General features: G+C 50.0%; 1 protein-coding gene across 10 annotated transcripts in view; it reads right to left on the reverse strand.

Annotated features, from left to right (window-relative positions):
- DENND1A (DENN domain containing 1A) overlaps window positions 1-15,479 on the reverse strand; it is a 518,366-nt gene that overhangs the window by 68,410 nt on the left and 434,477 nt on the right. For all 10 annotated transcript variants that reach the window (XM_047768359.1, XM_047768362.1, XM_047768357.1 and 7 more), the window contains 2 exons: window positions 1,201-1,305; window positions 742-829 (listed from right to left, as the gene is read on the reverse strand). In XM_047768359.1, coding sequence (XP_047624315.1) covers window positions 742-829; window positions 1,201-1,305 — 193 coding nt within the window. The remainder of the gene's footprint in view (window positions 1-741; window positions 830-1,200; window positions 1,306-15,479) is intronic.

Consider the following 15,479-nt stretch of genomic DNA (forward strand, 5'->3'; position numbering starts at 1 on the left):
GGCCAGACACACGTCCAGCAATGAGAGGGGGCTAGTAGCATGATTATTCTTGTTTTGCACTTAGTTTTGCTTTGCTGACAAAGACTGAGGCTTTGTGGGACTTGGAAGGAGAGCCAGAAAGGGATTCAGGAGGCAGGGTCAGCCACTAACACTTCTCTGGGCCTCAGATGCCTCCTCTGAAAAATGAGAGGAAGAATCTTCTGGTGCTAAAAGTCTGCAGGGACGGGGTGCCTTGTGATGGCTTTCACGTTTCAAAGAAACATTTACTGAGCAGTGATCCTGTGCCAGGGTCTGTCCTGGGTGACTGTGCAAACCTTTCCTCGGGGTCTCTGATTTAATCTTAATCAGAAGCCCATGAAGCAGGATTATACTCTGTGCACAGATAAGAGCACTTCAGCTCAAAGAGGTGGAAGACTCGACCAGGTAGCCACTGCTAGGCGGTGAAGCGGTCTCCTAACTCGATACCTCGGGTGCTTTCCACTGCATCGTGAGGGCCTCTACATGTCCTAGAGTTCGCCCGCCCGAAGAAGTAAGTGACCCCAGCGGGGAGGACTTCAGCTGGGCCAATGGGCATCTCATCGGAAAATGAAGAGGAATTCCTCCAACACTTCAAGGCCAAGGTTGATATCAGTGTTTCCCTAACCCCCAGGGAAGGGAAAGAGAAGTCACTGCTACTCCTTGCAAACACGCCCTGATCCCACAGGCGGCCCACAGCTCAGAAAGGAAACGAAATGCTCTCACCGGCATACTCGCCCATGTTGATCTCTTCTTCAAAAACGTCACTGAAGCCCTCGCCAGAATTGAGAAGGTCTAATCTACCATCGATAAACTATACAGAGAAAGAACAAAGGCACAACAGCTAGTACAAAGAAACGGGAAGCCCATTCAGCTGGCCTCCTTAGTACATGACCAAAGAACCAAGACGGGAAAGGGCCTTTGGAGCCGTGAGTTTAACAAAGAGAGTTTCTAAAAAACGGGCTGGGGTTTAGGATGACTTGTAAAACCGCATGACATGTTTGCAAAGGTCCTGTCTGGTGGCTGAGCACCTTCCTCACCCAACCTCCCTCCCCAGGCCCTGGGCCCCTTTGGGTTGAGGCTGGAGTCCCACCCCTGCCCGCAGCCTCAGTGCTTAGAGTGGAGGTAGCTGCAAAAACGCCACCAGGGACCCAGATGCAGACCGCGCGAGGGACAGCTGGGCACCTGTTTGAAGAGCTGCAGCTGCGTGGCGTTCTGCAGGAACTGCCTCATGGCTCCTGAGCGATAGTGGGACACGAAGGCTTCCTCACAGAAGGTGATTGGCTCCTCCTGCAAAACAGAGACAGGGAGAGGAGGGTGAGAGGATCCGAGTAAGAGCATCAGGTCCTGAACTCTGTCCTGCACCTGCGGGTTGGTCTAACGCTCACCACTGAAGTGGCTGTTATCCTCGATGGCACTCCACTCCGTGGGTGAGGAAGCTCATTCAGAGATGGAAAGATCTTCTAAAGTCACAGCGCTGGCAGGAGGCAGGGACTCCCAACGCTGCCCCGGCCCCTTCCGTCTTAGCCACAGTCGTACCCCGACAGCAAGTTTGTGGGATGTGCCCTTTAATGGGATGATCTCCCAAACTTCCCACTTTTAGGAGAGGAACCCTTCCTTTAGCCAGCACTTTACGCAGAAGGAGCCCTTGGGGGTGCTGGGGGCAGGTGTGGTGGCTGGGGGGGTCCTTGCCCTCTGACCCGGGCCCCGCCCGCCCCTCCCCACATCTTTGCAGTTCCGAGAGACCCAGCTTGAAAACCATTCACAGAGGGCTCTTAACCACTAGCAAAGTATAATTTTAAATTATTATTTATTGTCTATATTAAAAAGCCAGGGATGGTCAAAAATAAGATTTACCATCCCGTCAACTTGGTGCTTATGCTGTTTGATAAAGAAGTTTGCTTATACCAAACTACATTTTATGAGTCAAGAAAATGATGCCCTAGGCTTAAAAAAACCACCCATCTTGGTAGTCAACACCTCACTCCTTCTTTGAAGGTACTTAGAATACTCATCTACCCAGACAAGTCTTTAATTTCAACAGTGTATTCTCAATTCTGAAAGATCAGACTCTTATATCTTGAACTGAATTAAAGGTACCCCTTCCTTCATAGACTTGGTGGCAAACACAGAGATGTTTGAAGCTCCACTTTCATCCTGCTTTAATGAGTTAGGTGAGTGGTAAGTTTACTGTGCAGCTGCTGTAAACTCCAAGAGTCCTTCCTGCTTAAATCTAGCCAATATTAGCTCAGTAATTGGGCAGACTTACTGCACAAGGGTGGAAAGGATGACCCTAAAATATTAGGGTGAAGGGGATATTTATTTTTATATAGTTATACCACACCCAATTTTATAAAGGATTTGAGGCAGCTTATATAAGCACCTAAAACAAAGAAGAAAAAATCAGAGCTGGAAAATACATAAACATGTAAAACGTATTTCTTTGAGAAAAGAGTAGCTGGATATGCAGGTCCCATACGGTTTCCAAAATTAAGTTGCAAAATTAGCCCCGAGCTTCCTGGCTGTCAACGCAAGAATGAAACAATGCAAACTTTACATTGTCTATTAGGAAAAAAGCATACCAGTTCCTTAGGAAAAAGAGTTTCCTGGCATTTGTTACTTGGGCACGAATTTATACCTGCCTTGCTGAAGAGTGGAGAGATGAGCTAGTGATAACCAACCGAAGCCCACCTAGAATTCTATTTCTGTGGCCTGGAAGTTTTGCTTCTTACCCTTGGAACCTCAGCAGGCAAGTGATTCTCTCTCCAGGAGATCTTATCCACGAGCACAGTGTCCCCACATACTGACGCCTAATAAAAATGGTCGGCTCAGACATCTCTTGTTTCAAACCCCTAAGTCTCAATCCCCACCTGAACGGCCCACCAGAACCTCAAACTCGAAATGGCCCAAACTCCCAACCGCTATCCCATCTGGACCACACTCTTGATGTTTTTTTTTTCTTAGTTATCACTATCCATAGCTACCCATGGTAGACCTAGCAGACTTCCCAAGTCTTTCCCCCTTCCCCAGTGCAGTGTCTCATCTGTCTGTCCCCTGCTCTCCATTCGTTGGCATGGCCTGACTGCCACGGTGGCCATTCAACTGTACGTCCCTCTCCTGTTTTGTCCTTCCCTGTACACATCATTCCTCTGGCTAGACTGATTTCTAAAATGCAAATCAGATCATGTCATTATCCTACTTAAGAACTTTCATTGTGGAGAGGTTACATTTGTGGATTATTTAATTCTTGCACTAGACTATAAGCTCCACGTGGGCAGGAACAGCTCCTGTTTGGCTAGCAGGATGTGTGTCACACACATGGGGTCCTGTGTGGGAGAGGAAAGAGGAGGTCCTCACTCCTTAGGCAAGCAAACAAACCGCTCCCAAGCTGAGCCCAGCCTTTTCCAGAGTCCTTCTGTGTCCCTTCACCATGCTCCCCAGTCCACTTATGTTTCAAATGCATCTCCAAATCACAGGTCACGTCCTCTCCCATTTCCTTCTGAGCTTCTGCCAGTTCTACTCCTTCTACCCAGACCATCAATCCTAAATGCAGGCGGTCACTCACCCCTGCTCGGTGCCCCCACAGCGCCTCATGCACCCCAGATACTGGGTAATCTTTCCTGGTGTCCCTGTGACCAGGAGCTCCAGAGGGAAGAAGCCCTGCTGGACTCATCGCTACACTCCCTGGGGACAGTGCAGAGCCCAGGCCCCAGTTACAGGCTGAGGGATGTTGGTTAAAAAAAAAACACCACAGAATGTGCCTGGCCCTGGTTCCTGTCACAGGAACCCTGCAGTCTCCATGTGCTGAGACACCACTTAGCCTGATTGGTAAAGAGGTCTCAGAGCACAGTGCTGGGTGAGTGATGCCTGTGCTCAGGGAGCTTAGAGCTGCTCAGAGCAAAGGCTCATTGGAGCTGTTAGCATTCTCTCCCGGAGCTTTGGCCCAGGGTTGCCAGGAAGAAGTCTGCTGAGGGACCAGTAAATTCAAAAGAGAGTGCAACCAGATTTGTATGGGAGAGTAGCCTGAGGCAGGCTTTAGCTGCATGAGAGCAGGAAGAATCTCATCTTTGGGGAGGCATGAACATTTTGGGGCTGTTGTCTACTTACTGGAGGTGACACCTCCCAGGTCTGATGACTGTGCCATAAAAACAAACAGAAGGACATGGGCACAGATGGGAAAGACTCAGGGGAAATGTGGCAGTAGGGGCTTTTTCCACAAAGAGCTGAAAGAACAACATCAGCAGGGTCAGCTCGACTCAGAAACAAGTACTACAGACAGTGGAGTGTTACTGTGGTGTGGGTGGGTGGGTGGCAAGAGGCTACCGGAGTCAGAGAGGAAAAGGCTAATCCTTGCAGGGCAGCAGGTGTGAACATGAGAAAAGCGGGCACATTCAGTGGAGCACAGAAGGGTGAATAAGAGTTAGGTGAGCATACCCCACTTGTTCAGGACAACCGTTCTCTCCTGACCCTGCTGTGGCACTGTCACCTGGAGTCAGCTATGAAGGGCTGAATGGCAGCGGGCACAGAGGGCACAGTCCCCTGGCGCTATTCACCGGCTAACAAGATGATGATAATCCCGGGTCACCTGATCTTTACAGAAGAGCAGGGAAGGCAGCGTGCCTGGGGTCTCATGGTCCATACGTGGCAGGGTTGGGGTTTAATACAAAGTGGCTGCCAAAGCCTAGCCATCATGTGCGTTGTCTGCCGTGGGCCTGGGTTTTCTCTGAAGCCTCAGTTCTAACTGTTTGCCCCTGGACATTGGCTGGGGAGCACGAGTGTTCGCTTTAAGGTGGGAGCCCCTCAGGTTCTCCTGGGGGACATTCTAAACGCCAGTCCCTCAGAGACAAACAGCTCCCAGGAGGGAGCAGGCGCACCGTCGCCCTACTTGTCACCTAACTATGTGCACTTGCATGTCAGCCCCCCACTGCAGCTGAAATGCCCCCTCCGCTGTCTGCAGTGGAGAGGAGCAGGCAAGGTGTCTTGTTAATTCCCTCCTTTGTAAGAAGTGCAGATTTAGTTCTCCAGTTAGGCTGATTAAACCTTTTGTCTTCTTGGGCGACACTCTAGGCGCGGGAGTTGCTGACTGGTAGCGATGTTAATTCAGGCAAGTCAGGCCGTGAGCATTCAAGCTTAGATCGCATTAGCAGAGTTTTCCATCTCTGACCCAAAGGACAGTTAAACACAGCTGCTTAACCCTAGCAAGGACTTTGTTACAAAAAGACAAGTTTTACTCTCGGATTATCTTCTTGACACACGGACTCAGTTGAAAATTCCATTACTAATGAGTCTATTTTTGTCAATAGGTGAAGTTGGTGATTCCAAAGGTTTTTGATACTTCCGGAAATAAATGACTTTTATCCACAGCATTGTGGGTACTGGCATAAAAATACAATCTTCCATCAGATACTTCAGCAATTTTCCTTGTGCTGCAGATCCATACCTAAAGTATCAAATTCTTATTTTCCTTCACAAATTTAATTTTTATCAAAATTTTATGTGCACATTTACCCTGTGATTCTAAGAAAAAAGGAGGGGTCCACTGTTTACAGACCTTGCTTAAATTAAAAAAAAAAATTTAATTTTGAAAGGTTTATCCATCCAAACATCTAAAAAACACCTACTGTGTGCCAGGCTCTGCAACAGGGGAATACAAAGATGAATGAAACATAGTTCCTATGAGTAATACTAATAATCAAATGAGGGGTGGGGAGTGGATGAAAGTATAGATGATACAAGAATGGCAGAATGTTTTTTTTTTGTCTTTTTGTCTTTTTAGGGCCACACCCGCGGCACATGGAGGCTTCCCAGGCTAGGGGTCCAATTGGAGCTGCAGCCGCTGGCCTACACCATGGCCACAGCAACGCCACATCCGAGCCACATCTGCAACCTACACCACAGCTCACGGCAACGCCAGAGCCTCAACCCACTGAGCGAGGCCAGGGACTGAACCCATAACCTCATGGTTCCTAGTCAGATTCGTTTCCACTATGAAGAATGGCAGAATGCTATGTTTATAGCAGCATTATTCACATTAGCCAAAAGATGGGAGCAATCCAAGTGTGTCTAGAGATGAACGGATGAACAAAATATACATACAATGAAATATTATTCAGCCTTAAAAGGAAGGAATTTATGGCACATGCTGCAACATGGACGAAACTTGAGGGCGTTACACTAGGTGAATTAAGCCAGTGACCAAAGGACAAATACTGTCCGATTCCACTTCCACCAAGAGTTGTCAGCTTCACAGGCAAGTGGAATGAATGGTGGTTGCCAGGAGCCAGAGGGAGAGAGAAGGGGAGCTACTGCTTAAAGGGTACAGACAGACTTTCAGTTTTGCAAGATGAGAAAAGCTCTGGAGATGGGTGGTGGTGATGGTTGCACAACAGAGTGAACAGACTTCACACCACTGAGCTGTCCACCTAAAAATGGTTAAAGTGATCAATCCTATGTATATTTTACTATAATTAAAAGTTTTTTTAAAATGATGGAATGTGCATAATTGTAGAAGCTGGGCAATGGGTACACAGGAGTTCATTTATTTTTATATGAATTTGAAATCTTCCATAATAAAAATCAAAAAGAAAAGCTCCTGTTACCAAGGAATCCTGCCCAGTTCAGGGAATAAATAACTACAGTACAGTGTGACAACTGGCACACCAGAGGGCTAGTTTGGTTTTTTTTTGTTGTTGTGGGGGGGGGGCGGTAAAGCTATCTTTAAAAAAACTTTTAAAAGTTTTAAAAACAAATCTGATCTATTTGAAGTAACACAACCGGTGGGGAGAGCACATGTCTTGGGGTCAGAAGGAAGGACCTGGACTTGAACCTGGATTCTGCAGATACTGAACACGTGGTCTCAGGTGACTTGCCTTCCCTCATCTGTGACAATTACTCAAGGTTGGTCCATTTCTTAGGGTTGCTTCGAAGATTAAATCAGATGACAACAAACAGACTTTCCACAAATAACTATTTCTGGAGGGCAGAGATTGGGTTTGACCCAGGCTAGTAACATAACTTGTGGGACCCAGTGCAAAATGAAAATGCAGGGAAAAATTGCCATTAAGTACTAAAATATAAAGCTTTTTCCTCTTCTTCACAGTCTCTTTCTACACCCTTTATGGTGCTTTTTAAGTTTAAGTATTTAATGTCATTCCATGTTAAGGAAAAATAAAAATTTAAATTATTAGCATAGCTTTTGTTGTTCAGCTTTGTATCATGCAATGCCAGTTCTAAATGCTAACATATGTGGAATTGTATTTTGTAAATCGTATATGCATTTGTTCTTACCAGACAGTGGAAATGCTGCACAAAACTAACTCAACTGTTTTTATTCCAGTTCTTGACATATGCGTATTTTATTAACATTCTCTATCTTCGGCTTATAGATGAGAAAGGAAAGGGGGTCTCGTTGCTCCATCTTTTCAGGCCGTCGTCTTCACGAGAAGTGGTTGGCTAACACAAGGATGAATAAGGAACGTGATAGGTCTCCAAGGTCATTGGTGTGTCCCAGAACACCACTGAGAGAGTGCCCGCTGTGGCGCAGTGGGTTAAGGTTTCGGCACTATTTCCAATGGCGCGGGTTTGATCCTTGGCCTGGTGCAGTGCGTTAAGGATCTGGTGTTGCTGCAGCTGTGGCATAGGTTGCAGCTGTGGCTTGGATTCAATCCCTGGCCCGGGAATTTCATATGTCATAGGTGTGGCAGACAAGGAAGGTGTCTGCAGACTCCTCTGCTCCTACACGTGCTCCACTGTCCCATTAAACTTCATTTGCAAAGCACATGTTTGAAGGTAAAAGTGGTAAGATTTCGAGATGGTGACAGCACAGCATTAAACCAGGCACAGACCTTTCTGAGCACAGGGCTCCATGACTGCCCTGGTCACACCACACATCAGAGAGGCCCTCCTGGGTCTCATGTGTCTTTTCTCCCCTCTCCCTTCATAGGCTGAATACTCATTAGGGGCTCTGGTAGTCGATTATGTTTGCCATCCGACTGGACAGCACAGAGTAGCTTAAGGTGAGTTTGCAGGTCAGTGGGAGTGGGATTTCTAAACTCCTGAGCCTGATGTTCCAGGCTCTTCGCGACCTTCCACAGCTGCTAGGTCTTGCTTACAACATTGTCCACCTTGTCTACCTACTCATTCCCTGCTCTAGAAATTCTGGGCTCCACCCTCCAATCTCCCTACATACTCTCATTCCTCTGGCTTCCATTCTCCCAGTACTTTCTGTGAGAACCTTACCTGATGCCCCTAGGTGACGAGGGCCCCCTAGCTCCTCCTCCATGCCCTCACCTATGCCGCCTGTGCCCTGGCCGCCCCCAGCCCACTGCAGGCTCCTAGAGGCAGCTCTGATCTACTCCCAGCAGCTGGTGTGCAATAGACGTCAGCTGAGTCACTCCAGGGAGAGGTGGATGGCAGGTGCACAGAGCTGGGTTCCAGTCCCGGCTCTGCCCTGTGTGCAAATGACTGCGCCTCTCAGATCCCCATTCTTACCGCCTGTCGTGTGGCTGCAGGGATCGCTGGGGGGTTAAACAGGGATGAATGTGACGGCGGCCTTGGCCATGCACCCGAATCACCCGGGGCACTTTTAAAATCCCCAGTGTCAGGGCCACAGTAGTCTCTAAAACTCCCCAATAACAAAGTCAAGGCTGAGAACCACTGACGTAGGTGAAATCAACATTCATTTTTTAAAATTTAAGAATAAAGAAGTATTATCAAAAGAGCTGTAGAACCTGGCCCCATTCATCACCAGCAGTTCCAACTCAATTGCACCCTGTTTAAATACCCCCAAATTCCTAATAAAACACCCACGTTGTTGGCCAAAGTGTAGCATAGTCAAAACCTTGCTCTGAAGTCCTAAGGGTGCTCCCACAGCCTCCTCTGGGCAGCCAGCACCACCCTACCGGCCCCTGCTTCGGGCTCAGCACGGCTCCCAAGCTGGGTCTGCTCCTCACGGGGTCAGCTGTAGGGGTGGCCAAGGAACCTGGATGAGTTCCCAGCCAACACAGCAAAGGCTCAACGCGGTATCCCGTCCAGAGAACGCCGAATCCTTTCTGACTGGAAGGCGGGGAAGGAGGGCAGGAGAGCTGGGACAGCAGGATTCTACTCCAATGACTTCAGGTTTGCCAGAGTACAGAGTTTGGAAGGGAGCTGATGTCAGCTGAGCACCTGTTCTATCTTTTTTTTTTTTTTCTTTTGCCTTTTCTAGGGCCGCTCCCATGGCATATGGAGGTTCCCAGGCTAGGAGTCTAATAGGAGCTGTAGCCATCGGTCTATGCCAGAGTCATAGCAACGCAGGATCCGAGCCGCATCTGCAACCTACACCACAGCTCATGGCCACGCCGGATCCTTAACCCGCTGAGCAAGGCAAGGGATCGAACCCGCAACCTCATCGTTCCTAGTTGGATTCGTTAACAACTGCGCCACAACGGGAACTCCCAGCTGAGCACCTGTTCTGGATCAACGTGTGCCTTGCCCTCCCTGAAACCTCACCAGAGCTGAGGGCGGTCAGGAACGACTCCCATCTTACAGGTGAGGAAAGGACGCTCAGGCAGGGGAGATGCTCTGCCCAAGGTTCTGGAGTCGGTCTGAATGACTCCCAAGGGTAGGCACTCTCTCCCCTACCCCCAGAGGCCGACGTGGCACAAGGTCGAGGGCCACCAGGGGCCAAGAAGGTGGTCGCTGCACAGCCACAGTCAGATGAGGGATGACAGAACCAAGAGGGCCTTCTGAACCATGAGTGTGGTGGGCCAGGCATCACCAGGGACAGCCTCCCAGCCTGGGCCCTGGGACTTTAACAAGCCCTAGACAAAGAATCAATGTGTCATTGTGAAGGCGGCTCACTGTTGGGTGATTTAGGTCAGTGAGACGTGGGTGCCCAACGAGAGCGACTCTGATGACTTGCAGGGGCAGGGACGGCTGGGCTGACGGTATTTGCCCATCCAGGGCGCCGCTCCGTATTGACAGAGGCCCCCGCACGCACGTGCTAGATTACAGTAAAGACATTCAAATCACAGGCCAGCGGCCCACGCCGGCTCCTCTGTGCCAGCAGCCCCTTCCTTCCGCATTAACCGAGACAAACAAGGGGAAGTCAGGAAATTCTGATTAGCGCAGGGCCGGCAGACGAGCGGGGCGGCCCCGAAGCCAAGGAGACACAGGAAAGTGGGGCTTCGTGCATGCCAGCTGAAGATTTTCTTCCCATAAGAAATGCAGATGGGGAGCGGCTGGCGGAGGAAAGCAGGTGCGGTGATTACAACAGAGGCCGCTCGCTGAGCGTGGACAGGCGCCGGGTGGCTTCACATGCATTATCTCACTTACTCCCCCAGGCAACCTGCAAGGTAGGTGTTGCTGGGACCTCCTTTTACCAGTGAGGCTCAGAAAGGTGAAGTTACCTGCCTCGGTCACTGATGGAGCCAGAGTTTGAAGCCAAGTCATCTGGTCCTGGGGCTCAAGCAACACAGTATTATTTCTCTTAACCAAAGAGAAATAACCATGAGATGGCATTTGAGGTATCAGCTGCCAACAGGGCTGCTCTAGCAATTCAGAGAGGTGGAGTATAAGGCAGTGATGAACAGACGAGTGAGTTTTGGCTCAACTCCATGCTGGCAGGAGCCATCCACCACTGGAGCCCATTTTCTTTTCTTTCTTTCTTTCTTTTTTTTTTTAGGGCCACACCCACGGCATATGGAGGGTCCCAGGCTAGGGGTCTAATTGGTGTGGGCCAGCGGCCACAGCAATGCCAGATCTGAGCCGCGTCTGCGACCTACACCACAGCTCACGGCAACACCGGATCTTTAACCCACTGAGCGAGGCCAGGAATCGAACCTGCAACCTCATGGTTCCTAGTCGGATTCGTTTCTGCTGCACCATGATGGGAACTCCTGGAGCCCATTTTCTTAGGGAAAAACTACCTACCTACCCTCCCCCTCTGAGCACTCAGTACCATTATGCCGACAGGTCCAGGGGGCAGGGCTGGTTCAGAGTGAGAGATGGTGACCGTTCCCAGGATGGAAACGGGCCCGCTGGGATCCTAGTGTCCAACACCTTCTGCTCGGCCACCAGAGTTCACCTCACTGTCACCGAGGGCCAGATTCTGGCTTTTAACACAAAGACTCTTGCATTCTGAAGTCCCAGGAAAGGATGTGCCAAACCGACTAGAGATGAGGGTTTTGTCTCCTGAGAGTGAGAAGACGGGTCGAGAGAGCACACTGGAGAGAGGGTGGGTGTGCAGGGCCTGGGGAGCCCTTGGGAGAAATGTAAATCAACCCAAAGAGTGACCAGCAGGAGAACCAGCTGCAGCAATGGGAATATGGGACTCACGGATCAGAAGCCTGAAGGACAAGGAGGTAAAACTGAAGCAGCAGCACAAACTAGTGCATGGAGAGGAAAAGTCTCTACTCTCTGAGTTAAGTAAGGGGAAGACAGACCTCACCAAAGATATGCTGCCCGCCAGTCCTTGGTGACACGGCCCTGAGGGAGTTTATCCAGTGCTGTCCACAGGCCGGATTATCAGGCTCACTTACTGGCTCGCCGATTTCTGACCAGCTCTCTCCTGAATAATGTCCCTTATTCAGGACCAACCTCCAGAGCCTGGATGGGGTGCCCCGGAGGCTTGGGCAGCAAGTTTTTGGTCCTGAACGAATGGCAGATTGTGAAGGGGAAAGAACACAAGCAAAAGAGTTGAAACACTTGACTTGGCTTTGATTCTTTTTCCTTGTCTGGGCCTCAGTTTCTTCATCTGTGAAAGGGTAAAGTGCTGAGCTAGAAAATCTTCAAGATACTTTCAAATGCTAACATGTGCTGTTTCTAGACACCCACCTAGGCCTTTCTGTAAAAGGCCCTTCTCTATGAGGCCAGCTATAGCCCCTTGCAGAGAATATGTCACGATGCACAGCCCTCAGTACAGAGTGAGGAACAGGGAATGAACTTGAGTGGGAATGACAGGCCTGCCACTACTGTTTCTGGAGCAGGGGTAAGGCCCTGAACCCTCTGAGACTGTTTTCTTATTCCCTCAATGGGGGAGATACTTCTTACCTCACGGGACTATGTGGGGATCAATAGGTGATTCAGGTAAAGGAACCTAGGGCTTGACTCCTAGAGGAGTTAAAAAATACAGGTCTTCAATCCCAAATAGTCGTAGTTCTCCGCCCAAAGCTTGCTTCCCATGCTTTACTTCAGGGCATGTGACATGCACCACCATCCAGGACACGTGTCAAGACAGTGGAGTCAGGACCATAACTCAGAGTAAGGAGAAAAGGCCTGTGTCACCCCACAGCTGCCCTCTGAGGAGCCCCTGCATGGCCTGGGACCTATGGCTGAAGGTTGGATCTGCATAATAACCCTATTAAGACAGGCGCTTTCTTCTCCTCTTACGGAGGGAGGGACAGGACTTGCCCAAGGCCACAGCACTGCCAAGAGCCAGAGCTGTACTGGAAGCCAGTTCCCTCTGACCCTAAGGCCTGGGCAGGCTCTTCCTACAAACACCTCAGGGAACCCTGAGCATGCTCAGTTGCTCATTTCCCCCCCCACTCTAGGTTTCTGGGGGAATTTGAGATACAGAAGATAATTTCCCAAACAAAAAAGTCCTTCCCCACATGTTGCAGCCCCAGTCCAAGGAGCCCAGAGTCTCTAGATGGGGATGATGTATTGCATGGGAACTCAAAAGAGGCTTGGTGCAGCCCAGCGTTCGTGAATGGTGAAGCAAGTGAGCCCCTGTGAGCCTCAGTTTCCACATCTGTGAATTGGGGATACTCCATCATATCGAGAGGTCTGAAATGATACAATATTTGTCAAGATACCAATTCTGAACAGCCTGTTGTGTAATGGTGGTTCATGTCCTAACAGCTCTTTCAGATGCTCTCTGAGGGCTGGGTGCTGCATTTTGTGTGGGACCTTCTGCATCTTTCACTCAAAAATTAAATCTGCATCCATGATGGGGTGCTGGGAGAGCACAGCCAGGGTGACTCTGCTAGGGTGGGCCGGGCTCTAAAAAGGCCACATGGTGGGGGGGGTGGGGGTGGGCAGGAGGGAGCTGATATAAAAGCCAAGCTCCAGGGAGGAGCAGGCACTTGCTAGATGAAAAAGCAGGCCATGAACAAGGAGCAAGGCCCTGAAAAAGTGGTGCCCAGTAAGTTGTCATGTCCTTGGGGTTCAAGGGGCATGTCACACATGGGGTGGGTGAGAGATACTGACAATCTCCTTATTTGGGGGCATCTTCCCTGAGAGCCAGGGATCTGAGGAGTGGTGAATGCTGGACCCCCTAGAATATACAACTGCAAACGAAGGTGCAAAAAATAATTGCTCAGCATGTGCTGGTGGCTCGCCTCTGAGCAGCCCAGCCAGCCCTGAGCTGGGCCTCCTGTGCCCAGGGAGCAGACCTCTTTCACACGGAATGAAGGGTTTCATGTTCTCAGAGCCCCATCTTTGAATCCACCTGCTGCAGGCCAGGCTGTGGAAGTGCCCCCTCGCCTTTTAAGGGTTAATTCTGGGGACAGCTGCCCCTCGTCTTCTTTCTTCCTGCCTGGGGCTGGGTTAGGTGTCCCTGTTGTGCAGCCCCTGTGCTGACCTCCACTGCGCCCTTCCTGCCGTTTCTGCACTGCCTGGCTGCCCGGTGTTGCCCCGCTGGGGCGGACTCCCCGTGGGTGCTGGCGGAGTCTTGCTGGTCCTGCATCTCCAGTTCCTAGCGCAGGGCCTGGGTCGGCACAGCACTCTGATGCTTGCTGAATGAATTATTCACTGCAGATAAGGCAACAGGAACATTTCTGAGAAAGGCCAATGGGGTGGAGAGGAAGACAGACTGACTGAGGATGCGGGGACGAGGGTTAGCGGGAGGAAGGGAAGAAAGAACGTGGTGCGTGTGCTGGGAGGGGTGGCGGAGGGAGGCGGGAGGCCGGGAACACCGTCTAATTAGACCACATGTGCAGAGCAGCATCTGGCTCAAAGCGCAGCAGTTTACACCGCTCCTGGAGTTGTCGTGGAGACAACCACATGACCAGCCTGGAGCCGAGACTCAGGGGCAGCAATCCAGATGCACTCCTAACATATTCTGACAGAGAGCAGATGGGCAGCTATTTGCAGGGCCAAAAAATGCCAACTCCGCTCCCCTCCAGACCTGTGTGCCCTCACTGATCATTTTCATCTTGTAAAGTCATTCTTATCTGCCCTGGAACCACCAGTTCCTCCCGTGTAGGAAGCAGTGTGAAAGCTGCTATTTCTGCGGTTCTCCGACCATCACAACTTCCGGCCTGCTCCTGTGGGCGAGGAAATGTTGCCACCTTTAACCAAGGGGTCCTCGTCCTGGGGCTCCACTGCTGCAAGGCTCCTCCCCCTTCCAATCTCTTTCTCCACTGAAAACATCCTCATCTGTAGGCCCCACTAAACAGATCCAGGCTCAGAAGCAGCACTGCCAAGCACGTGTGGGGAGAACAGGGGCTTTGTGGCTGAGCGCCCGCTGGGCCGGGTGCTCACGGAGGGCAAACGCCAGGCCTCTCTAAGCTCAGTTTACGTCTCTGCAAAGTGTAACCCTACTTTCACAGGGTTATTTCAAGATTAAATTAAATAATTATGGAAGAACCCTGAAAAAATAAAATCTTAAATTTTTACTGGGACAAAAGGTCTTTATAAACCTCAAAAATTTTAGGCAGAAACTCATTATCATCAGAGCAATGGAAAAATGGCAATATCTTAGGCTCTGTACGAAACTTTATTACCCACATACATGGTAAATTTCTCATTTGTGCCTTTGGGGAGGTAGGAAACACATCTCGTGTTGGAGAATCAAGTTGGGTTTGAATTCGGGCTCTGATGCTTACTAGCAGTGTGATCTTTAGCAAGTAACTTAGAACTCTCTAGAGCCTCAGTTTCTTTATCCATTAAATGGGAATAATCATTCTTACTGCCTATGAGCTAATTCCAGTTGTGACATTTAACTGGGACAATAGATGGCACCTGCCTGGCACATAGTAGGCCCGCAAGAAACGTTTCCCTTCTTCTTGATCAGTTAACAGGATAAGACAGGGTGAGGAAGAATATGGTGAAAAGTGTGGGTGCGGTTAGTGTGGGCTAGAGCCTCACCCACGGGCCGTGTGGCCTTGGGGAGGCACTCATCTTTTCTGAGCCTCAGTTTCCTCCTCTGGAAAAGGAGAACAGCAGAACACCCTGCTGTCTAGTTTAAAGGGAACCACGAACGCAAAGCAGTTAGAATCTGATACAAGGTTGTCATGATCCTCCCTGCTCTTACTGGAGAAGTCCTCGACCTTTTAGGGAAAAATTATATCTTTTATGTGGGTCCAGCCTGGGGCGCATATGCCACAATGTCTCGAGAGAAATGAGTTTCCCTTTTGATGGATGGGACAGGAAGTGAGGAGCTGGACTGGAGGTGCGGGCGGTGTCCACTGCCCAGCCTGCTGCCTGAGTGGCGTGCGGGGCGGGCCTGTCCAGGTGCGGGAGGCTTATTTATAAAGCCCGAA

This window comes from Phacochoerus africanus, chromosome 2, assembly GCF_016906955.1.
Source record: "Phacochoerus africanus isolate WHEZ1 chromosome 2, ROS_Pafr_v1, whole genome shotgun sequence".
NCBI classification, from domain to species: Eukaryota; Metazoa; Chordata; class Mammalia; order Artiodactyla; family Suidae; genus Phacochoerus; species Phacochoerus africanus.